The following is a 26,259-nucleotide window of genomic DNA, read 5'->3' as shown; positions in this document are numbered from 1 at the left end:
AGAAAATCACACTCAGCCATCATCTGAAACTTGTTGAAAGAGATCTGCGCACCGTTCAGTGGTGGGTTGGGGTCCCAGGCGGCCCAGAGCTGGACGCTGAAGAACGGGGCCCAGCACAGCGAGTAGACGAGCACTATGACCAGAGTCATCCTCACTGTCTTTGACATGGCCGCTGTTATCTCTCCTCCACGGGCCGGGGGCGCTTTGGGGGGGCTGCAGCAGACAGCAGAGGGCGCTGCAGGGTCAGGCAGGACGTCAGGCTGCTGCTCAGCTGAGTGGAAACACTGGAGGTTAAAGGACTATACTGCTGAACCTCAGACTCCATGATATTATACAGAGGTCGGAGGTCTGCTGGGGGCTAAATGGGCTAACTCCATCGGACACACCACTTTAAATACTTTCTTAATTTAAACAACTAAAAAAAGCAAGGTGCCATACTGAACGATCATTTGAAGCTATGTGAAGAACGTCTTAATATTAGCTTAGCATGAAGATTGGAAATGAAGGAAACAGCTGGCTGTCTGAAGCTAACAGAAACCTTCCACCTCTCAGGCTCACTAATGAACACTTTATGTCATCTTTGTTTAAAAAAAAAGTACAAAACTATACTCCCGCTAATGTAACTCACATGTTTTGGTCATGTCCTGCTCTTTCGTCTTACTGGGGTGTGATTTTCAGCACTACATCTTAATATTGTGCAGCTGCAGCTATATTTGGTATTACAGATAAAGATAACGGCACATTGAGGAGAAGACATCAAGATGTTATTGCTTTTACAACACTGCTTGCACGCAGAAGATTACTACTGCGTTGGAAGTCATCGAGCCCACCCAAGGCGTCCCTGTGCCTGAGTGACTTACTGCACTTCATACAACTGGAAAAGATTAAATATTCACTGAGAGGGTCTAGGAACACATTTCACAGCATCTGGGATCCTTTATTATTGTATTTAGCTCAACTTCAAACTTTGCCGGATACTACATAGAAGAGAAAATCAAAGAAGTTTTTTTTTTATTATTATTTTTATTATTATTATTATTTTATTTGTTTAACGTATTATAGAGGAGTGGTACCCTGTGTTCCAGGTTGGGGTGGGGGGATTATAGTCTTGTTTTACTTTCAGTACTGTTTTATTTTATGTGTTGAAAAAAAATAAAAAATTGTATGCTTTGATACCTGCTTGTCATTATTGGATGTGAATAAAAATAAATATATTTTTTAAAAAGTACAAAACTGTTCAACTGTTTTTCAAAGGTCGCCTGTGACTGATACGATTTCAAGAATGCTAAACTAAGCTAAGCTAGGGTGTAGCCTGTTTGTAGCTACACATTCAGCTTACAGCTTCTTGTTAAACACTCGGATCAGAAAGTGAATAAACGTATTTCCAAATAAATGTTTGTCTTTCCAAGTCGACCTATGCTAACGTTAGCATTCTGCAAAGCAACAATTACGACGCTAAGACGCTAAAGCATGAGAATTTTCTTGAGAATTTTCAGGTTGAGATGCATGTGTGAAGGCAAACAGCCACATTTTTCACCCAGACTTTTTTCCTGCCAGCTCCCTTTTACTTGTGCATCTCACCTGGGTGAACAGCTGTGTAGGTGTGGATTTCACAATGTGGAGTCAGACTGTTGGTCCTGAGTGGACTCATGGGCACGTGTACAAAAGTAGATCCGGGCTCGAAGCTGGTCTGACTCTCCGCAGGGTTGTTGAAAATGATTGGTGAAACGTACAGAGAGAGACTGGACCTCCCTCTGCATCCTCCTCCACTTCCTCCTCCTCCTCCACTTCCTCCTCCTCCTGCTCCTCCTCCACTGCCTCCTCCTCCTCCTGCTCCTCCTCCTCTCTGGCTGTCCCGTCTGGATGGAGGGAGGGAGACAGGGGACAGGCGACGTTCTGACTTCAGGTACAGATTGTTATGGATCTCCTTGAAGATTCTCACCTGATGTTGGAAAGAGAGGAGTCAGACACCCAAATTCATAAATCCATCCATTATCTATTCCCCTTTTCCCGTTCAGGGTTGTGGGGGGCGCTGGAGCCAATTGGTGGTATCTAAATAGACATCAGTATCTTATCTACCTGGCAGACGGTGATGATGAGGACAGGGAGGATGAAGATGGCCAGAGTCATCCAGGTGACGTAGGCTTTGAGGCCCCAGGACTCTTCAAAGTTTCCCCAACACTCATAAACACCCGGAGCCAATTCGGACTGTGAGAAGATAAAAACCTGTCGAGGCAGAGAGAGGTGTGTCAGTGTGGGTCTTACCCTCCTTCTGTTATTGACGTTTGACAAAAAACAAACCAAAGGAAACAAAAGAGAAAATGTATGTGCAGCGATATCTACTTGCTTGATGAAAACTGTAAAACGTATTTTTCTGATATTTCTTAATCAGCTCACATGGAGCTCATTAGGCCTCTTGACCAATCAGATCCCTCGGTTGGAACTCTCTGATGTAACAATAACTTAGTGCTCAGCTTTCTATAGAAGCGATTAGTGATCAAAATTCAAATGATAAAGCTAATTTGAAAATTCAAATGCATTAACAGAAAAGCTTTTTCATTTTCAGAATATGAGTGTATTATTTGACTCAAAAATAAAATGATGATTAATTTAGCTAATTTTAATTTTAGTTTTCAACTTCAGAAATGCAAATTCTTTGACTAAATTAAAATGAGGAAGAAAATGACATTTGCTTTATCATTTTCAAAAAATGCCCCGCTAAATCTGTATCATAATTCAAATGAAAACTCTAATTTTAAAATGAAAATACAGTAAAAGAAACGCGTTTTCATTTTCAGATTATAGGTGCATTATTTGACCTTTATTTAAAATGTATATTCAGTCATCCAGTTTGCATTATACTTTTACTCTCTTGTATGACATCATTCAAATGAAAACGAAAAGGTCTTTGGCTTTTCGTTCATTGCTTTCTGGTAGCATTTTGTAAGATGCACTAATTTGAAAACGGGTGAATAAGTTATAACTTGTTTCCTGTCCCTGTACCTGTGGCAGGCTGAGCAGCAGCGACAGACCCCAGGCCAGCAGTATGAAGCTGTTCCAGCGCTGAGTGGCCCCGCTGCGGTGCGCCAGCAGGGGGCAGCAGATGGCATAGTGTCTGTCCATTGTCATGGCAACGATCATGTAGGAAGAGGCGAACATCCCGAGGACCTGCAGGTATTTTACCAGGCGACACAGGAAGTCCGGCCCGGGAAGACGACCCTTGGCGTCCCAGACGAGCTGAGGCAACACCTGAGAGGGGGGGGGGGGGGGGGGGGAAGGGCGTTACAATGCAGCAAGGGTTTTGTTTTTCTGGGTTACGCGTACGTTCATGTTACCTGAAACAGCGCCACCACCAGGTCGGCCACGCAGAGGTTGAGCATGAACTGGTGCAGTGGGTTGTTGTGTCGTCTCCTCCTCAGCAGCACCGCCAACACCAGCCCGTTGCCGAGCAACGCCATCACCAAGATGACCGCCAGCACCACGACCTCAGCCACCGCCAGAACGGGGTCACGTTGCCGGCTGGTGATGTTTCTGCCTGTAGGGGTTACCGAGGCTGCTGGCCAGTCGAGGGGTGGGTAAGAGTCTGTTGCCATAGAAACCGACATGTTGGCTGCAAGGAGAGGGTCAAATGTGAGATTGTTCTCAGGAATAACAAAAATAAACTTTAATTGTTGAGCTGAAGGAAATTTGACAGCAGACACCAAACACCTGAAATCTCATGAAGTTAAAGCGGTCAAATAAATATCGTGGAGAAAATCGACACTGTATTCTCCTTAAATGCACAAAATGGAAATATTTCAAGCTCAGCGAAGAGTCCAATACTCAAATAAACGAGTCAACACATCCTTCCCAAAATAACGGTTGCCGGGCAACCCAAACATTCTGTTGCTGCTGAGTTTTTACACTGGAGTTTAGACGGACAGCTTCTGTGATTTATGTACATTCATCTTTATATTTCAATTCATCAGTGAAAGGAGAGTCTGTTGTTTTCATGCCGTCGTAATACTGCTGCCCACTATCAGGGCTACGATTATTTAATCTGTGAGGAGGTTTGTAATCAGAGGGAAACGTCTTCATTTATTCATACTTTATTCTTAACCTTTTTTTTTTTCTTTTGGTTAATTTAAAGGCCACATATCCTCCTCCTCTTCAACCAGTTTAAATAAATCTCAGAGCTCCTCAAAACATGTATGTGAAGTAGTTTCTTGCTCTAAATCCACTCTGATCCTGTATTTGATCATGTCTATAAACCCCTCTATTTCAGCCCTGCTCAGAACAGGCTGTTTATGTGTCTGTACCTTTAAATATGTAAATGAGCTGTGCCTGACCACGCCCCCTCTCTGGAAGGGCTTGGGTGTACTCGGTGCTTTCTCGGCTCCATGTCCTATTGTTTACGGTGAGAAGGCAGACTCAGAGGGCAGAACAAACACCTCACTGTGGGAGTGTCACCCACCTGGGGGAGGGGTTACTGCCCTTTGTGATGTTATGAAGGGTAAATCTCCAAACAGCCTGTTTGAGCACACATTTACTGAAAAGTGGAGCAGGCAAAATACAGAGAGGATGGACTTTTCTCATCATTGGGGGGTTTGTAGACAGACTAGAGACACATTAGAGTTAGAGGAACATGGTGATGATATGTGACCTTAAAGTTGCCCAGCTTTTTTTGCTACATGTCCTTACTTTGATATATTAATATGAAGTCTGTGCATGTACATGTTTTTCACTTCTGCCAACACCTGCCCTCAAAAAACTTCTCTTTGTGTGTGTGTTTTAAAAACAGATTTCTGATAAACTTTGAATTGTAAAGAGAAAAATAGAGCCCAAAGTAAGAGAGAGAGTTCAGTTCAAACCAGAGGCAGAGGAAACCTCAACAAAACATCAGGAAGGTTAAAAGACAAATGCAACTTTTTAAATCTGTTTTGACTTTATATCATTTATTGATCTTTTTTTTTTTTTTTTAATCACATTGAATTTGTGAAGAAATTCCAGGAAGGAGTTTTTAAAATTAGTTGAATCAAAAATATTTTCTAATTGAATTATTTTGGCCGAATTGAATTAACTGTGGGAGAACCGAAGCGCTCGGAGTAAACCCACTTCCCTACCTCTGTGGTCCTGCAGGGACCTGAAGTCCTGCATCTCATCCAGCTTGAACTCTCTGTGCTCCTAGCCAAAGTGAGGCTGGTAGCACAGAGAGTAAGAGAGACATGAGGCGGGACTTTAGGCCCCAGTGTGCCACCTACGCACCCTTGTATTGTCCATGATGACTCCTTTAGCCACATCTGAAGGTGTACACGAACGGCTTGGCCATGATCTTGCACGCGTTCTTGAAGAACTGCTTAACCTTGCTGCTCTGTTTTGAAATTAACAGGTGCTTCTCCAGAGTGTTAACAATGTACCTGATGACGGACTCCTCCTGAAATACCATGCGCCACCACAGCGTCTCTTCACCAATTTCCTTCTTGAGTTCTTTGTGCAGCTTCTTGAACATCTTTTTCAAATTGTCTGTGCTGGGATTGAAAATCATTTCAGAGTTTTTCATCTTTACCCAGAGCAGCTCCGTCATTGCTGTGATGGTGGATTGGTAGGTGTCACTGGATGGATGGACCAGAGTCTTTTTCAGAATGTGATCCACCAGCCCAGTCACCATAACCTCACAGGTTAGCCTGTCCCACATGTGTCCTTCAGTCTCCTCAGCTTCATCCCTTAATGCTGAAGTCTGACTCTTTTCCACGACTCCCCCGATCATCATCAGAGCGGTGGCGGCGGGGCAGCTCCGGTGCTGTATCTGCTGGTTTAGCCAGTTCCACATCAGCTTCATGAAGGAGTCGACCTCGGTATGAATGAAACCCATCATTGAGACTTTTTGTTTTTTGTCCGGTGATAGCTGTAAGAATATGAATTCAGCCAGGTGCTTCTCTGTTAGCTCGTACTCCCCGTTGGTGATGTCTCTGGCCATTCTTCTATAAATGCACATCACATTATTGTCCTTCTCTTCCTCTCTGATCAGATCATCCACAATCCAATCCACGCCGTCAATTAACAGCTTCATGGATTCTTTGTCCTTTTTGGGAAGTGATTTGGCAAACTTGTTCCTCAGTTTTCCAAAAAAGTGAAGGATCGATTCTTTAGCAAATTTATGCACAAAGAAGATCTTAATTCTCCTTGTGACCTTCTGCCACAAGGCTGTTTCCTTAGGTCCGGCTGATGCACAGTCCCTGCTGGTTGTCTCAAGTGGGAAATCCCTCTCCATAGCTTCAACGATGTCAGAAGCTGCCTTGTTTAAATCCTGCTCAGTGCTGTCCTCGAGCCGGGCGAATTCTTCGTCTGAGAAGACAGCTTCAGCCTCAAAACCCTGGATTCCCCCCGCCAGTTCCTTCAGGATCATCTTCACGTCTTCAGTGCTAAATAGACCCTCCTTAGAGGAATAGTCGGGCTCATCATCGTCCATCAGGGGAGTCACCGGGCTCAGACATGTCTCGTCTTCAGCCAGCTCCTCCTCCTCCTCTGCCACGAGTTCACGAGAGAGACTTGACTCTCTTGACTCAAATGACATCAACTTTCTAAGAACTGTCATAAGATTTTGAGACATTTTTTTCAGTCTCCCCGTGAATTTCTTGGAGGCCTGTGGTTCTTTTCCCTCGCTGACCCAGTCAGAGTTCATCCTCTCTGTGACTTCTTTCACAACGAGCCCGGTCACCTTGTCTATGCTCCGGCAGTGGATCTCCTCATTGACACCTATCGCCTCCGCAAGAGTCAGAGAAATAGTGTCGCCCAGACAGTCTTGAATTTGCCTCCTTGTAATGCTCTTCCGAGAGCTACTGGACCCTGAGGAGCATCTGGATGATTTTGGAGGACTCTGTTGAGAGTCCTTCCTCTCCAATGCCATGAAAATGTGTTTTGTTAAAATTTGCACGATATCAATACACAAGGTCGTGACTAACGCTTTGGCGCTCATGTCATCGGAGCTGTCCGCCAGACTGACCCACTGATCAAAAGTGAGCCTATCTAGGAACATGTCCATGACAGGACGGAGAGTCTCGGTCGTCAGCATCGGGAATGTCTGCACCGTGCTCTGATTGGCGTTTGGGCTCTGCATTGTTTTGATTCGCTGTGTCTTTAAAGAGTAACTAAACCCTAAAACCACTTTTTTCAACGATAAACCTCTGTGTTTCAGTATTAAGTAGTGTTATGGATCAATTCAAGTCCAAATCTTGCAATCTTCCAATCTAAAATGTCAAATGTAAAACGATTAATGACCGACCGGCACTAAACTACCCGTGTGGTTATTAAAGTCTCTCCTATCCAGCTGCTGCGACGCATCAAGACGACTTCACTTTCTGAGCTGACCCTACTAAGATCTGGTGCCTTTGATCTCTGATGTCATCGCGTGATGTCACAAAGATTCCAACCACTCATCATGGCCGAAATAACATTTCGAATCAAAACAAATCCAAACGGTTACAGAGCAGTTAATCTAATGCGCGATGTGCCTTTGATCTCTGATGTCATCGCGTGATGTCACAAAGATTCCAACCACTCATCATGGCCGAAATAACATTTCGAATCAAAACAAATCCAAAATGTTATGAGCTGAAGGAAATTTGATAGCAGACACCAAACACCTGAAATCTCATGAAGTTAAAGCGGTCAAATAAATATCGTGGAGAAAATCGACACTGTATTCTCCTTAAATGCACAAAATGGAAATATTTCAAGCTCAGCGAAGAGTCCAATACTCAAATAAACGAGTCAACACATCCTTCCCAAAATAACGGTTGCCGGGCAACCAAATTCTGTTGCTGCTGAGTTTTTACACTGGAGTTTAGACGGACAGCTTCTGTGATTTATGTACATTCATCTTTATATTTCAATTCATCAGTGAAAGGAGAGTCTGTTGTTTTCATGCCGTTGTAATACTGCTGCCCACTATCAGGGCTACGATTATTTAATCTGTGAGGAGGTTTGTAATCAGAGGGAAACGTCTTCATTTATTCATACTTTATTCTTAACCTTTTTTTTTTTCTTTTGGTTAATTTAAAGGCCTCATATCCTCCTCCTCTTCAACCAGTTTAAATAAATCTCAGAGCTCCTCAAAACATGTATGTGAAGTAGTTTCTTGCTCTAAATCCACTCTGATCTTGTATTTGATCATGTCTAGTAACCCCTCTATTTCAGCCCTGCTCAGAACAGGCTGTTTATGTGTCTGTACCTTTAAATATGTAAATGAGCTGTGCCTGACCACGCCCCCTCTCTGGAAGGGCTTGGGTGTACTCGGTGCTTTCTCGCTCCATGTCCTATTGTTTACGGTGAGAAGGCAGACTCAGAGGGCAGAACAAACACCTCGCTGTGGGAGTGTCACCCATCTGGGGGAGGGGCTACTGCCCTTTGTGATGTTATGAAGGGTAAATCTCCAAACAGCCTGTTTGAGCACACATTTACTGAAAAGTGGAGCAGGCAAAATACAGAGAGGATGGACTTTTCTCATCATTGGGGGGTTTGTAGACAGACTAGAGACACATTAGAGTTAGAGGAACATGGTGATGATATGTGACCTTAAAGTTGCCCAGCTTTTTTTGCTACATGTCCTTACTTTGATATATTAATATGAAGTCTGTGCATGTACATGTTTTTCACTTCTGCCAACACCTGCCCTCAAAAAACTTCTCTTCGTGTGTGTGTTTTAAAAACAGATTTCTGATAAACTTTGAATTGTAAAGAGAAAAATAGAGCCCAAAGTAAGAGAGAGAGTTCAGTTCAAACCAGAGGCAGAGGAAACCTCAACAAAACATCAGGAAGGTTAAAAGACAAATGCAACTTTTTTAATCTGTTTTGACTTTATATCATTTATTGATCTTTTTTTTTTTTTTTAATCACATTGAATTTGTGAAGAAATTCCAGGAAGGAGTTTTTAAAATCAAAAATATTTTCTAATTGAATTATTTTGGCCGAATTGAATTAACTGTGGGAGAACCGAAGCGCTCGGAGTAAACCCACTTCCCCACCTCTGTGGTCCTGCAGGGACCTGAAGTCCTGCATCTCATCCAGCTTGAACTCTCTGTGCTCCTAGCCAAAGTGAGGCTGGTAGCACAGAGAGTAAGAGAGACATGAGGCGGGACTTTAGGCCCCAGTGTGCCACCTACGCACCCTTGTATTGTCCATGATGAGTCCTTTAGCCACATCTGAAGGTGTACACGAACGGCTTGGCCATGATCTTGCACGCGTTCTTGAAGAACTGCTTAACCTTGCTGCTCTGTTTTGGAATTAACAGGTGCTTCTCCAGAGTGTTAACAATGTACCTGATGACGGACTCCTCCTGAAATACCATGCGCCACCACAGCGTCTCTTCACCAATTTCCTTCTTGAGTTCTTTGTGCAGCTTCTTGAACATCTTTTTCAAATTGTCTGTGCTGGGATCGAAAATCATTTCAGAGTTTTTCATCTTTACCCAGAGCAGCTCCGTCATTGCTGTGATGGTGGATTGGTAGGTGTCACTGGATGGATGGACCAGAGTCTTTTTCAGAATGTGATCCACCAGCCCAGTCACCATAACCTCACAGGTTAGCCTGTCCCACATGTGTCCTTCAGTCTCCTCAGCTTCATCCCTTAATGCTGAAGTCTGACTCTTTTCCACGACTCCCCCGATCATCATCAGAGCGGTGGCGGCGGGGCAGCTCCGGTGCTGTATCTGCTGGTTTAGCCAGTTCCACATCAGCTTCATGAAGGAGTCGACCTCGGTATGAATGAAACCCATCATTGAGACTTTTTGTTTTTTGTCCGGTGATAGCTGTAAGAATATGAATTCAGCCAGGTGCTTCTCTGTTAGCTCGTACTCCCCGTTGGTGATGTCTCTGGCCATTCTTCTATAAATGCACATCACATTATTGTCCTTCTCTTCCTCTCTGATCAGATCATCCACAATCCAATCCACGCCGTCAATTAACAGCTTCATGGATTCTTTGTCCTTTTTGGGAAGTGATTTGGCAAACTTGTTCCTCAGTTTTCCAAAAAAGTGAAGGATCGATTCTTTAGCAAATTTATGCACAAAGAAGATCTTAATTCTCCTTGTGACCTTCTGCCACAAGGCTGTTTCCTTAGGTCCGGCTGATGCACAGTCCCTGCTGGTTGTCTCAAGTGGGAAATCCCTCTCCATAGCTTCAACGATGTCAGAAGCTGCCTTGTTTAAATCCTGCTCAGTGCTGTCCTCGAGCCGGGCGAATTCTTCGTCTGAGAAGACAGCTTCAGCCTCAAAACCCTGGATTCCCCCCGCCAGTTCCTTCAGGATCATCTTCACGTCTTCAGTGCTAAATAGACCCTCCTTAGAGGAATAGTCGGGCTCATCATCGTCCATCAGGGGAGTCACCGGGCTCAGACATGTCTCGTCTTCAGCCAGCTCCTCCTCCTCCTCTGCCACGAGTTCACGAGAGAGACTTGACTCTCTTGACTCAAATGACATCAACTTTCTAAGAACTGTCATAAGATTTTGAGACATTTTTTTCAGTCTCCCCGTGAATTTCTTGGAGGCCTGTGGTTCTTTTCCCTCGCTGACCCAGTCAGAGTTCATCCTCTCTGTGACTTCTTTCACAACGAGCCCGGTCACCTTGTCTATGCTCCGGCAGTGGATCTCCTCATTGACACCTATCGCCTCCGCAAGAGTCAGAGAAATAGTGTCGCCCAGACAGTCTTGAATTTGCCTCCTTGTAATGCTCTTCCGAGAGCTACTGGACCCTGAGGAGCATCTGGATGATTTTGGAGGACTCTGTTGAGAGTCCTTCCTCTCCAATGCCATGAAAATGTGTTTTGTTAAAATTTGCACGATATCAATACACAAGGTCGTGACTAACGCTTTGGCGCTCATGTCATCGGAGCTGTCCGCCAGACTGACCCACTGATCAAAAGTGAGCCTATCTAGGAACATGTCCATGACAGGACGGAGAGTCTCGGTCGTCAGCATCGGGAATGTCTGCACCGTGCTCTGATTGGCGTTTGGGCTCTGCATTGTTTTGATTCGCTGTGTCTTTAAAGAGTAACTAAACCCTAAAACCACTTTTTTCAACGATAAACCTCTGTGTTTCAGTATTAAGTAGTGCTATGGATCAATTCAAGTCCAAATCTTGCAATCTTCCAATCTAAAATGTCAAATGTAAAACGATTAATGACCGACCGGCACTAAACTATCCGTGTGGTTATTAAAGTCTCTCCTATCCAGCTGCTGCAACGCATCAAGACGACTTCACTTTCTGAGCTGACCCTACTAAGATCTGGTGCCTTTGATCTCTGATGTCATCGCGTGATGTCACAAAGATTCCAACCACTCATCATGGCCGAAATAACATTTCGAATCAAAACAAATCCAAACGGTTACAGAGCAGTTAATCTAATGCGCGATGTGCCTTTGATCTCTGATGTCATCGCGTGATGTCACAAAGATTCCAACCACTCATCATGGCCGAAATAACATTTCGAATCAAAACAAATCCAAACGGTTACAGAGCAGTTAATCTAATGCGCGATAGTGAATCCCAATTAGTGAATCCCAATTAGTCTCTGAACAAGTTGCCTGTAATGATCACTGATGTCTGTTGCCGTGACAACAATTATGAAACAGGCTTTAGCTCAAAGTTACGCGCTTCTACAGGAACTTCGACAGGTCGTCTCCCATTTCTCCATCCTGAATGTTTCCATGTTAGGTTCAAAGTTGGCACCACTTCTATTTTATCTATTTTGACCTCCGCTGTATATAAACACGGCACAAACACACAAACACACACAGCTAAAGTTAACAGGGGTGAATGTGTGGGGTCAAGCATCCGTGAGCAAACTATAATTCTGAAACAATGAGACGTGTTTACAGTGCCGTACACACTTTCATAGTTCAACACACACACAGAGCCGTAGAGGCATGCGGAGAGGGCCCCTCATGTGGGAATATTTACCCAGGGAAAGTGAGCACGCTCTAATAAGGTCACAGTCATTTGACCATTCTCCAGCCGATCGACATTACACACAAAGTGGAGGTTAAGGAGAACTCGAACAAATACAGAAACCCCCATTAAGAGTGACCGAGTGGATTCACATCAGAGCTTTTTCTTTAAGACATATTTATTTTCATTCATTTGTGAACTTTACTCTGAAGGAGAAGTCTGAGCCTGGTATCATCCGTTTGTTCCGCTACATTTATCTTAAAGCTGACGTTTCTTTGCTGATGATAAAGTTTGTTTGTATAGCACTTTAGGTCACAAAGTACTTTACATGGTCACATATGCCTACAACTTTTTTTTTTGGGGTGGGGTGCTTTTGCCTTTATGAAGATAGTAGAGTGGATAGAGGATGAATTTTGGAGAGAGAGAGAGAGAAGTGATACATTGCGGCTAAAAGAGCCAAAGGTGCAATTTGAAGCCGCCCGCTTGGAGGACTTACAGCCTCGGTACATGTGACGCGACCAAGAGAAAAACCTCTGCCCGCTGCGGAAGTGCAAAATCCTGCAAGACCAGTTGAGGCTAGCTGCACATTAAAGTCAGAAATTAACATGATCAACTCCTGGTAGGGGGGTAGGGGGGGCGCCGGTAACGTAGTGGTTAATGTGCAAGCCCCTTGTACGGAGGCTACAGTCGTCCAAGCGGGCGGCCCAGGTTTGAATCTGACTTGTGGCTCCTTCCCCGCATGTCATTCCCCCACTATGAATTCAACATAAAGACATAAGAAATACATCAGGATTATGTTCAGAGTGTATCATATTACTTACATCCTTTTTGCTCTGTGCAGTTAGTTACAGCATTAAAGGAGCAGTATGTAACTCTGACGCCTAGTGTTTAAAATGGGTACTGCTGTCTAAATTTTAAACATTGTAGAGAGCTGTCCCCCCCCTCCTCTCTAGAGTGGATGCTCACTCAGGTCACCATGTGGTGGACTCTGAAGCTTCAGTGTTTATCCAGCTCTGCATGGGTCTGTAAACCTTTCTGTGTTCTAACCTCTCTCCATTTTTCAAAAGCATCTCCAATATTGATCCTAGTTTTTAGTTTAAAAAAAGCGCCTACCTTCTCTGGTCCAAACAAATCCAGAGCATTCAGGAGCAGAATCTAAAGTTAGAAGGAGGACATACTGGCTGCTGCATTGTTGTCAGAGAAGCCAGCACTTCAACATAACATGTTTCCTTAATGTCTGATCATATTGTAAGATCACTTTATCAATTCATTCAGGAGATATCTAACAGAGTCGACCTTTATGGTTATGAACCACTGTGTTCTCCATATTTATGTGAAAGTCAGTTCAAAGTAGTGCCCAGACGAGCAGCTAAGATAAACAACGTCTAGTATCTTCCATCTATAACAAAACAGAACAGGCTCCCCAGTTCTCTCAGCTTCCCTCAGAGTCGTCAGTCTCATCTTGTAAAAAAGCTTTTGTCTCCAAACTAATCCCGCTTTTAAACACACGGCTGAAAATAGGTACACAGCAAGTAGAGATCAAACATTTAGAATTAAAAGCCCATCCCTCTACAAAATAACAAAGTTTATCCTCTCTGTGTATTTCCTGTGTGCTGCGTCGTCTGCTAGAATCAAATCTTTTATTGGCTGCTTGAGGACGTAAATATTTTAGCTTGACGTTCTGGAGAGGTGTCTTATTGCCTCCCTGCAGCCCGGGGGGGGGAGGTATACTTAAAAAACACAGTGCAGGTGCTAAAATCAGAATCCAAGTCAGCTAATGTAACCCACGGTGTCCTCACAGGACTCCTCTGTTTGAATCGGTAACTACACCGCAGAGTTTGTGGACATCTTTTGACTCTGCTAATCCAATTTTGAGATTAGCCACCTGCTGTTAAATACTCATTTTTCTCTCTTCAAAACAAAAAGCTCAAATCAGTCATTCTCATGCATCTCTGAGTATTTATTTTTCAAGTTTAATTCAATGAATATAATTCATTCTAAAGGTTTTTTTGACAAGCAAGTTCCTCAGTCGTGTTTGCGCAAGAATAACAACTACAAAATCAGCAAATATTTGGATAACTTAGCAGGATCAGATACCATTTTTGTGCTGTTTTTCTCTTTCAACAGATTTGTAGTCACCATATAAACACTCACAAACATCTACCTGTATCCTCTGCAGCCTTGTTAAAACATTTCTACAGATTGTAATTTCACATTTTTGTAGAATAGAGTTTGAGAAAGAGAAAAATCAGGAGCAAAGTACAAGAAAAACAGAATCGACCCACTCACCTCGTTCTCGTCCTCAGCGTCCCGCGACGCATCTGCAGGAGCCGGGACAACTTGATCTGCTGTTGCACACAGCGGCTGCATCCATGCTGTGTTTCTCTGGGTGTGTGTGTGTGTGTGTGTGTGTGTGTGTGTGTGTGTGTTTACTGTATGTGTGTGTGAGAGTTTGTCCTCTCCCTTATTACTCCGAGGGTGACCTCTACCAGCTCGCTCTGCTGACTCCTGTCTCCCCATCTCCTCCCTTTTCGTCCACTCTCCTCCCCCCCCCCCCCCCCCTTGCTCCCTCCTCTCCCTCACATCCTTCCCTCCCATCGCCTTCTCTTGGATTTGTACAATATTAGGAAGGAATAAAAACACAAAAAGAGGGGGGGTTACTACTTTATTTGTGCAATCTTAGACTGTGCTGTCTCTCTACTGATGCCACCTCTTGGTTACATAAATGACCCTAACCCTTCTGTACTTTTCAATACTGTAAATCATGGAAATAATGGAGAGTTTATTATTTTAAAACACGTGTCTTTGCAAAGTATCTAAAAATGTCAACTATCTTCGGGGCTACTCGTGTGCAAAGCGGGTGTGTTGATCAAAAGACGTGATGGTGAATTAATGTAATTTCCTGCTGATTGTTTGCAGTCCTGTTGGCCTGACTTTGATCCACATTCAGAGCAGAGAACATCAAATGAGACGTCTGTTGAGGGCATCAAAGAGCAAAGAGAGCGCTCATCCACACACACACATCGAACCGATATGTGGACGCGTGATTTTATCAAGCGGCGGGGGTGTTGGAGGATGTTGTGACAGATCGGGGTGTGAGGTTTTTTGAGAAACGAGAAGGCAGAAAACAGGAGGAGAGTTTTCCATTTTTTTTTCTCTCAGTTTAATACATTGCCTGTTTTTCCTGTCTTGCCCCCTCCCTCTCTCTCTCTCCCTCTCTCTCTCTCCCTCTCTCTGACGTTGCAGTAATCTGTTTGCTTCCCCTCATTTGGAGAAGCCTCTCATTATCGAGGGGCCCGCTGAGTGACCTTAAACATGCACACAAAAACATGGACAGACACACACTCACTCTCACACATGAGGCTGCTCAAGCTGCCTCTCTCTCTTTTTTGAAAAATGTTTTACAGAAATGTGAAACGGTGAGAAAACACATTTAAAGGATCCTAAAATATGACATTCTTCATTATAAGTCTTTGTTTTTTTAAATCTCTTTTTTACCTTAATGCAATACAAATCAAAATGTAAGAAAAAGAAGATATACTTTAATAATCCTGCGAGGGGAAATACCATTTTTACACTCTGTTGTTGAACATGCTACACACACACACACACACACACACACACACACACACACACACACACACACACACACACACACACTGAAACACACACACATGCTCAAACAGGATCCTGTGGACGTGCACTAATGGAGAGACGTCAGAGTGAGGGGGCGATCCTGGGCTGGTGGGGTTTGATGTCTTGCTCAGGGGCACCTCGGCAGTGCTCAGGAAGTGAACTCGCACCTCTCCAGCTACTAGTACAATTTCCAGATTTGGTCCTCACTGGGACTTGACTGAGCTGCTGCTGCCCACAAAGTAATTAATAAGAAAGTGATGAGAAATCGTCGATATACAAGAGACAATCTAATAAAAGTCCCTGATGTTTCCAACGAGACAATCTGAAGGGAAATGTCTTAATGCCCATAAAGTGCAAACTCCCGTCTCTTTGGATTCACATGAAATATGTCTCTTTGTAATTTGGCTCATTAGGATCAGTCAACCCAACTCAGATTTTTTTTTATCTTTGCTGTTTTTAACATCCTTCTGAGTGTTTTTGTTTAATATTACATGGTGTTGTAATCACAGATTCTCCTTGTTGCTGAATGTTTAAACCCTGCAGCAGCTGAATAAAAGATGCAACACAAATATATTTATAATCCTCCCTGCTGCTAATAAAAAAAACAAAGTACTGTACAGAATGAAGAATATCTCCGTCCCAACAAACCCTCACACGGCACAATGTGGCCTCCCTGTGGTCCAGACCAGCCAGTGCTGCATTCATTCATTCAGACAGTTAAAGTCTGCTTCAGCTGAGCCAAGAGGCAACAGGACACACAGTCTTTACTCTTACAGGAGAACAGATACTCGTGTAAGAAGGACTCAGGCAAACAAAACATAAATGATTTGACTTGTTTAGTGTCTCTGTGAAGGATATTTGATTTGGCTGTTTCTGTAAAAAGATAAAAGGGAGGACATTAAACTTAAATCCTTCCACATTAAAGTCTTTATATGTGATTTTTCACACTTAAATATAACATAAATCAAGTTTATCCTCTGAAAATAACTCTGTGAGTCATGACTGTCTACAATGGGTGTAACACCCGAGTCCCACTGTCTGTGATGTTTTCAGAGTTTTCAGAGTCCTATCTTCACTTTGTTTACATCGCCCGGACGGCCGGCTGACTCCTCCCCTCACGTATAAAAGTTGTTTAATTGAGGGACTAGAGAAAAGAAGAATAACATACTGTACTCACTGCTTAACTGTGTTTCTAGATCACGCTCATTTCAGGTAAATTTACATGCAGTTTGAAGATACGAGCATGATAAAGATCACTAGCATTAGCATGCTAACACAACAATGCAGCGCAAGTTGTTTTGGTTTCATGCTGGTGCTCAAGGGCGACATCTGCTGGATCAAAAAAATCACATATAAAGCCTTTAAACTCATTAAAAAAAAATCTAAATGGTGATCATTAACTTTGCTTAAATGTCTGAAGCAGTTTGGTGATTGTCCTGCAGCTTCGATGTCGCTTCAGTCACTTTAATCCATGACGTTATGAATCTCTATTAGTCAAAGTCATCATGGTTAAAGGCCTCTTGCTGTTTCTCTACTTCTATCTCCCATGTTCATTCAATTTTAATGTAGTTGTGCATGATGTCAGTGATGAATAAAACCAAGGAATAACCCAAACCCTTGGACTGAAATTGGTGTCGATATTGAAAAAGGAACGGTCAAATTATGTGATGGAAAAAAAGTAAACAGTAAAGTAAACATGGCGTGTTCAAAATGTGAGAAGTACCAGGTAGAAAAATCTGTGTTTAAATGTAGGTTAAGTGGCGTCTGATATCGAGACGGTTATGTCGCATCATGCCCCATGTACAGAGGATGTAGTCGTCATGGTAGCGGCCGTGGGTTCAAATCCGACCTCGGCCCTTTGCTGCATGTCATCCCCCCACTCTCTCCATCCAACATGTCCCGTCTCTCTTCAGCTCTTCTATCTAATAAAGGCCAGAAAATAACTTTAAGATGTAGGTTAAAAAAAAGTAAAAATTGGTTAAGATACTGTAAAGGAAATATGTATTTGTACCGAGCTACCCCCCCCCCCCCCCCCCCCCCCCGCTGCAGAGACAAAAGAAGAACTAAGGAGACATTACGACCTTTATTAGAGAAGGAATCAGATCATCATTTAAAGCTGAGGAATGGAAAGTACAGACGTCTGTGTAAAATGTTGGAATTAAAAGAATTAAGTGGTCAGAAAGGTGAGCGCTAAAGTAAAGTTAAACATCAAAAAAAAAATCTACTAAAGTCCAGAACAGAAGTCTTTTTGTTTGGTTAGAGGGACGTCTTTATTAGAAGTGAAGGTCAGCGCTGTGCAGTCAGCTGTAAAGTCAAATTAACTCAAAATAAATGAGGTCAAACTGAATTATCCACAAATAAACTAAATCCAACAAACATGGACAGACTTGAGGTATTGTGTAGTTTTTCACACAGTAAACAGAATAAACTGAAGATCAAACTATTGCATAGACGACGGTCAAACTGTTAAATACATTTTCACTCAAACAGCTTGTTCCTAAACATTGCATAGAGGAGGCACACTAACACACACATCTCCGCCGTGTCAGTGTGTGTGTGTGTGTGTGTGTGTGTGTGTGTGTGTGTGTGTGTGTGCTCTACATGCTCAGAGTCTGCGGCCCGGTGCTCTGAACGGCGTTCATGACGGCCTGAACCACGTCGGAGGTGGATCCTTGGCCCCCCAGGTCAGCGGTGTGCAGCTTTTGGGGGGGACGACAGAGAGGGAGGGAAGAAACGTGAGCAGAATATTCTTTATGTTTTCAAAACACCAGAAACGTGTGTGTTCAAGCGTGACGGGGGTCGTACCCGTGTCTCGGTGACCGTGGAGAGGACGGCTCTGCGGATCATGCTGGCGTAGGCGTGGAGCTTCAGGTGATCCAGCAGCAGACAGGAGGCCAGCAGCATGGCCGTGGGGTTCGCTGTGTTACAGTTGGCGATGCTCTTTCCGGTGTTTCTGGTCCCCTGCGCAAAGAAGAACACGTTCAGAGAATTTATTTACAATGTAACTGCAGCGGGAATAGATATTTATAAAATACTTCTGCTCTCATTTAGGTTTCAAGTTGAACTAATAAAAATAAAATGCTTAAGTGCAGCTGTAGAATATTCTGATTATGACAATTTTATGTTTTTGAAATCCAGAGTTGTACGAAATCATCATTTTTATTTTGTAGAAGGTTGTGAAACAGTAAAACCAAAATATGAAACATCATATTTACCACTCATCAGATGAGAGGAGGTCAAAAAGTAGTGACAAACTCGTCTATAGGGAGCGTTTCAGTGTCAGCAGGAAATTGTTTTTTGGTTAACTCCTGATGTGATTTCCTCTCAGTGCTCTCATCAGCATCATTTCCAGATTTATTTAATTTTTTAACTTTAATTTAATTTAACTTTTAAAAAGTTTTTTTTTAAATTAAAACAGAAACAGGCAATGGGAAAAAAAAGAAGTCATTTCCAGTTTTAATTAAAGACAAAGTCAGCAACTAGCTGCTGAGCAGAGTGGAGCATTGAGCAGCTTTAAAGCTAAGACGTTTCCCTCAGGAGTAGCTCGGGACAGATCAGAAATAAACACAAATACTGGGTTACATTGGAAACTGGACCCACAATGAATGTGAATGTTGTTTTGTGTCAGCTTGATGTTCATGCCCCCCAAAAAAGAGTCAAATTAAAGCAGGTTTAACTCTGATTACCCCTCACTCTCCAGAGCTGTTTTCACATTATGCACTCCTGATGTGGTTGTTCACACATGCTCACCTCGCAGCAGGAGACTATACCTGTCGCAGAGAAAAAACGTCACCACCCCCCCTCCCATTCCCTCGAGGGGAATTCTCCTGATTATATCCTGCTGAGTTCTCACATCAGCTCACTCTGACTTTCTGCTAAAAAAAAATATTAGGGGGCTTGCAGGAGAAACTGTGAAGGCATTATTACAGGTAGTTGCCCCCCTCCTCTTTTAACACCTTTTGCATCTCTCGTCTGGTGTAAACCGTCTCACCGTCTCAAACACGGCGTAGTCCTCTCCATAGTTGGCTCCAGGCACCAGACCCGGCCCGCCAACCAGCCCGGCGCACACGTTGCTCACGATGTTGCCGTACAGGTTTGGCATGACCATCACGTCGAACTGCTGAGGTCTGGAAACCAGCTGCCGCACATTTGAAAATGAAACATCTGTCAGGAACTGTTTCACCTGAGTAAACGCGGGTCAGACGATCTCTTTTTTTAGCCACCTGCATCGAAGTGTTGTCCACGATCATGCTGTCGAAGCTGATTTCAGGGTAACCGCTGGCAACCTCCTGACAGCACTCCAGGAAGAGGCCGTCACCCAACTTCCTGCTCCAACACACCACACACACACACACACACACACACACATATTAATACCTACAGTGGGTTAAAAGGAAGAAGAATACAGAGAGAGAAGCTGACATGATGTTAGCTTTGTGAACAGCGGTGACTCGTCGGCGTCCTGTAGCCCGGCCGCCCTGAAGGCGTAGTCTGCGATGCGTAAAGATTTAGTCTTTGTGATGATCTTGAGACATTCAACGACGCCGGGGACATTCTGCGGAGACAAAGGATGAACAAGTGGAGGTTTCATTTGTTAATAAACACAGCTCCATGTATTCCACCATCACACAGATTGTACTTCATGCACCTCATGCTCCAGGCTGCTGTACTCTCCCTCTGTGTTCTCCCTGATGATCATGATGTCGATGTTCCTGTGGCGCGTCCTCACCCCGGGCAGAGACTGACAGTGCATCACGTTGGCGTACAGATCCAGAGAGGTGCTGCACAGAGGTTGGAGGCGTTGAGAATAATAGAATACAATAGAATAGATGAGAATTGTACTCTGGAATTCTCTACCCATCTCGCTACGTCTCTCTGACTCTGTTGAGTCTTTTAAAAAACAAGTAAAAATGTTAATGTTTAGACAGGCCGATGGGTAATCAGGTCCACCCAGTGTACCTACTCGTCTATGTTTTATTGTGCCAGTTATTGTTCCTGGTTATAGCAGGATTTTATAATGTTGTCCATGACGTACTCATTTTTTCATTTTTCTTCTTTCATTGTATGTATGCTGTTTTTTTTTTTATGTAAAGCACTTTGTGACCTTTGTCTGTGAAAAGCGCTATATAAATAAACTTTATTATTATTATTATCATTATTATTGCCATTTGCACAGGTACAGGACAGTACAGGTACATTGGAATTTTTGTGCGTTTCTCCCTGAGTCAGCTTCTACAAAAAAGTAAAAAGTATATATAAAATAGAATTATAAGAAAAAAAAAAAGAGTAGAAAAGTACAAAAAAAAGAAAAGTTGTAGTAACAACGAAGTAAATCAGAATAAACTGTACAGAAGCTATACACTGTGTTAAAGCAAAGATATAATACAAAAAACAATAAAAAAAGGGAACACTGTACAATGAAATGAAAATATAAATATGTTTTCTTGTCTCTACTTTCTACATCTTTTATTGCACCTGAGGTTATTGCACACATATTTCTCACATTATAGAATTACACTGTTTTTTGTTTTTAAGGTTAAAGGTAGGTAGAGGAGAGATAAGATGGGGAGTAATGCTGTTTTCACTTTCGGTGGTGAAAGATGAAACAAGGACAGATTTACCGGAGCAGGTTGTTTCTTGACTTGTAGGACGGTGGCAGGTAGTGGTTGGTCTCAATGTTACCTAAACAAACCAACAAGGAAACAGTGAATGGATGACCACTAAAACAAAACAGAAGGAGAAATAACAAGGTCAAGACAAGAGAGTTCACTCCTCATGTACAGCTCTTTTTTAGTGATCAGGATCGTGTGGCTCAGCTCCCTAAACAGCTCTTCATTTGTTATCATGTTGGCTACCATCAGCGAATTTTAGCCATTTTTTTTGACCCATGGTAGAAATGTGTGTATATTTTTACTTATAAAAAAGGAGGTAGTTAACCGCACATCTCGTAGGTGCAGGGCGGTGCAAAAACAGCAAACTGAGGAAGAAGATAGGCCGGCACACTTGCTCAAAAACTTGTGTGTTTTTTACAGAAATTATTAACTGTGATAATCCTACACCGTATACATCGAAGAATAACACTATTTAACATGATGTGTGGTATAAAATAAAAACAATTAAAGTCTTTATATGTGATTTTTCACACTTAAATGTAGAAATCAAGTATATCCTCTGAAAATAACTCTGTGAGTCATGACTGTCTACAATGGGTGTAACACCCGAGTCCCACTGTCTGTGATGTTTTCAGAGTTTTCAGAGTCCTATCTTCACTTTGTTTACATCGCCAGGACGGCCGGCTGACTCCTCCCCTCGTGTATAAAAGTTGTTTAATTGAGGGACTAGAGAAAAGAAGAATAACATACTGTACTCACTGCTTAACTGTGTTTCTAGATCACGCTCATTTCAGGTAAATTTACATGCAGTGTGAAGATACCAGCATAATAAAGATCGCTAGCATTAGCATGCTAACACAACAATGCACCTCGAGTTGTTTTGGTTTCATGCTGGTGCTCAAGGGCGACATCTGCTGGATCAAAAAATCACATATAAAGCCTTTAATTCAGTCCACTGCAACACTCCCTTCATGGATATTAAAATGCCCTAGTTTTTGTTTTCCACAAGTGTTGATACAACTGAATGATTATTTTCGCTCCATCCAGGACTGTCAATCAAAGTACCAACTGAGTGTATTTATATATGCAGCCGGTCTGTGTTGACACTCAGTGTGCTAAGAAAATGTCTCTGCGTTGTGCTGTGTATGGATGAGGCGAAGACCAACTGGAACAGATTTATTATCACATCATCTGTGTAAAATAAAAAACATCGTCTGAGGAGAGTAGCGTGAATCTACAGGATGTGACATCATCACAGCAGACCGCAAAAACAAAACAAAGTCCAAAATAAAATACAAAAGTGCATATAAAAATATTCATATTTGAAAGAGATATGACAAAATGTAAATATGACTTAAAGCACGGACTTTTGGTGAATTATAAATAATTTTGACAAAGCATTTTAACACACCTGTTACATATACATTATGTCTGTGAGGGGGGTTGAGATTACGATGCATCGGGGTGCGGACGTGGACAATTCTGCATCGATGCACTGACAGAAAATAATTAATTTACTGACGTTGCTTGTAGATTTTTAGACGCGACTGGACCTTTATAATTTATTTGTTTTGGTTCACAATGTAAAGACATTTACGTTGACATTGATTTCTAAAGCGCTTTCTGACTAATAAAAAAATGGAGATCATATTTGTCTGACTCTTGTCTTCATTGGTGAAAAAGAAGCCATGTGCAGTAATATAGAAAAATTAGGATTGTGACAGGATCGATTTGAATGGTGAGACCAGTGAAGATGCACAGCTCTAATCTACACTTTACTTGCAGAATGTTCAATCATTTTCTTTTACCTTTCAGTGCAACCCCATTGCGTCTGATAGCCATTATTGCGTCATTGATGTCGTCCTCTGATGCCATGGACGAGTCCACATTGACAACTTCAAAGTCCACTGGCACGCAGCAGAACCTGAAGACAGAAAGCAGATGGAGATCACGTCTTCTCTGCCGTGTCGGAGCTGAGTCATTTCAGTGACAGTGAGTCGAAAATTACCGACTCAATTCTTTAAAAAAAAAAAAAAAACTGGCTGTGAATTGTGTGAGCCTGTTCAGGACGTGTGAATTTCTCACCGAAAAAGTTCACGCACGTGCTTGGCCAGCTCTGGTCCGATGCCATCTCCGGGAATCAGAGTCACCGTGTGCCTTCCTCCGTACCGTGCTGGAGGAGGCTAAAAGGAATTCAGACATAGAAAGTCAAACTACTCGAGAAAGCAACCCAGTAGATAAATCCACCATTAAACGTTTGAAACAACTCTCTGTTAGCTTTGTGGAAAGAGGACACATTTCATCCTTGAGATATTATTGAGTTCTAATACAGGTCTGTACATGTGTCTTGAACAGCTTTACTTACTATTGTCTGGTGTGTGTGTGTGGATGGATGGATGAAGGATTCAGAACACATAGGAGAGAAAACAGGGAGGTTAGACGGACAGAGAGGAGGGGAACATAGAGCCCAGCAGCTTCCTGGTGGCATCACAAGCATATCGATGAGACAAAAAAAATCGGTATTCCTGTGCACATGCAGTAAAGACACAATGACACGTTTGATCAGGGACTTTCCTTTCGGGGTTCAATGGGGGGGGGGGGGGGGGGGGGGGGTAACAGGTTGGAAGGTTAGACGGTAAATCAAGCGTCGGTTGATTTGCCTGAATCTCTTTTTGTGCATTTTGTCTCCGGAGCTACTTACGGTGTAAGTGGACTTGTGTCTCGGATTGCACGCAGCTGCACCATTAACCTGTGGAAACAGGACGACAAAGGTTATGAGCAGAGAGGATATAAATCAGTATCAAGCAACAAAGCTCCAAATGTTTATGACAAATATATGTGTCAAATTTAAAAGATAGATAGATACTCTATTCATCCCTTGGGGAAAAAATCAGGAGTATCCCATAGCTCACAAGTTAAAGCTGCAAAGATACAATTAACAGATAATTAAAATAGTCCCTGCAGTCCTAAATAGTTATTTTATTGCACCAATCCCCCGGGGTGTTAAGGAGAGAAAGGAGAAAAGGTTATTATATTTGTATTTGTGTGACAAAATAAGATTGTTTTATCACTAATTTCAGAAGTTATCTTTATTGTTTGCCTGCCAAATTGAATTAGAAGGTTATATTTCTGGTCAGAAAACACATCTGGCATGCTGGATTTAGAGGATATGGGGCATTTTTCTTCCTAAAACGTTTTAGTGGCAGATCTTTTTTTTTTTTTTATGAATGGCTCAGTGAGTTTGTACATGGAAAAACACTAGTCCTGTTTTAGCAATTCAATGTTAGGAGAGGACAAGATAAATAATACTTTATTGATCCCCAGAGGGGAAATTCGGGCGTTGCAGCAGCACAGACAAGTAAGCTCAAAATGCACATACAGATTAGATAAGATAAATAACAATAGGGGGTATATACAAGTACAAAATGAATGATGAAGTTAACTATGCATGGAATTGAGACAGTATTTGCATTGAGACAGTATTTGCATTGAGACAGTACTTGCATTGAGACAGTATTTGAATTGAGACAGTATTTGAATTGAGACAGTATTTGCATTGAGACAGTATTTGAATTGAAACAGTACTTGCATTGAGACAGTATTTGAATTGAAACAGTACTTGCATTGAGACAGTATTTGAATTGAGACAGTACTTGCATTGAGACAGTACTTGCATTGAGACAGTATTTGCATTGAGACAGTATTTGCATTGAGACAGTACTTGCATTGAGACAGTACTTGCATTGAGACAGTATTTGAATTGAGACAGTACTTGCATTGAGACAGTATTTGAATTGAGACAGTATTTGCATTGAGACAGTATTTGAATTGAAACAGTACTTGCATTGAGACAGTATTTGAATTGAAACAGTACTTGCATTGAGACAGTATTTGAATTGAGACAGTACTTGCATTGAGACAGTATTTGAATTGAAACAGTACTTGCATTGAGACAGTATTTGAATTGAGACAGTATTTGCATTGAGACAGTATTTGAATTGAAACAGTACTTGCATTGAGACAGTATTTGAATTGAGACAGTACTTGCATTGAGACAGTATTTGAATTGAGACAGTATTTGAATTGAGACAGTATTTGCATTGAGACAGTATTTGAATTGAGACAGTATTTGCATTGAGACAGTATTTGAATTGAGACAGTACTTGCATTGAGACAGTATTTGCATTGAGACAGTATTTGCATTGAGACAGTATTTGCATTGAGACAGTATTTGCATTGAGACAGTATTTGCAGTATGTTGCAGTTACTTTTAGGTATTTAACAAGAGCCTTCCCTGTTAACATGCTGCTCATCTGCTCCTGTCAAATTCCAAGTTCAACTTTTTGTCCACAGGATATGCAGAGTTTGTTTAACAGTTGTGTTGTGGAATTTTTGAATTGCAGCACTTGTTGTTAACTGGAAACCCACAACAAGTGTGCATAATGTATGACTGTGCAGGGAGCAGTTTCAGAATACATTAGCAGCAAAAAAACCCCCCAAAAAACAAGACAAATAGCAGGTTCGTTTCCTGCAGGGCTTTTCGGTTGATCTCAAGTAAAGAGAAAAGAGTGGTGCTGAAAGGACAGCGACTTTAACCCAGCTAGCTCAGTCAGACAAATAACCAAACGTTAATCAGCTTAGCTTCACTAACAAACTGGGGTTGGGAAAATAACTTGTAAACAACTTCCAATATCACCACAAACAAACACACTCTACCAGTTTACTTATTTTTTTTACTGGGGAACTGGGGAGACTGGTCCTACCCTGGAGAAATGGCAGCTGAACAAGGGCTTCAGAGGTCCGGACAGGGAGCGCACAGACCGGGCAGTCATGTTTCTCTCTCTGGATCATTGATGGACGGGCTGCCGCGGGGGCGTGCTGCGCGCTCCCGTGTAATCCCTCTCTCTCTCTCTCACTCACACACACACACACACACACACACACACACACACACACACACACACACACACACACACACACACACACACACGTCATTATTATTACACCAACTTGCTGCTCATGATCAACACCTTCACTCACCCACAGAGAGACCCTTAATAGACAGTTTCCTTGTTTTTCTTTAGCACAAA

The 26,259-nt window shown here is 42.4% G+C and overlaps 2 protein-coding genes across 2 annotated transcripts in view; both read right to left on the bottom strand.

The window, feature by feature from the left end:
* Positions 1-14,427, bottom strand: part of LOC109999772 (vasopressin V2 receptor-like) — a 17,593-nt gene extending 3,166 nt beyond the window's left edge. Inside the window, exons 1-6 of the mRNA XM_065961022.1 lie at positions 14,211-14,427; positions 3,336-3,610; positions 3,004-3,249; positions 2,080-2,226; positions 1,582-1,942; positions 53-271 (exon numbers count right to left, since the gene is read on the bottom strand). Coding sequence (XP_065817094.1) covers positions 53-271; positions 1,582-1,942; positions 2,080-2,226; positions 3,004-3,249; positions 3,336-3,605 — 1,243 coding nt within the window. The 5' untranslated portion in view covers positions 3,606-3,610; positions 14,211-14,427. The remainder of the gene's footprint in view (positions 1-52; positions 272-1,581; positions 1,943-2,079; positions 2,227-3,003; positions 3,250-3,335; positions 3,611-14,210) is intronic.
* Positions 14,428-17,621: 3,194 nt separating this feature from the next.
* LOC109999773 (isocitrate dehydrogenase [NAD] subunit gamma, mitochondrial) lies at positions 17,622-26,093 on the bottom strand. The gene is given in 12 exon segments (XM_065960875.1): positions 17,622-18,256; positions 18,363-18,518; positions 19,549-19,695; positions 19,781-19,883; positions 19,980-20,034; positions 20,037-20,112; positions 20,206-20,338; positions 21,179-21,239; positions 22,978-23,093; positions 23,255-23,352; positions 23,871-23,918; positions 25,933-26,093. Coding segments are annotated over 12 exon segments (1,164 nt in total). The 5' UTR covers positions 26,002-26,093; the 3' UTR covers positions 17,622-18,154.
* Positions 26,094-26,259: the final 166 nt, after the last annotated feature.

The sequence above is a fragment of the Labrus bergylta genome, chromosome 12 (assembly GCF_963930695.1).
Source record: "Labrus bergylta chromosome 12, fLabBer1.1, whole genome shotgun sequence".
NCBI classification, from domain to species: domain Eukaryota; kingdom Metazoa; phylum Chordata; class Actinopteri; order Labriformes; family Labridae; genus Labrus; species Labrus bergylta.
This window is presented reverse-complemented; position numbering and strand designations above follow the sequence as displayed.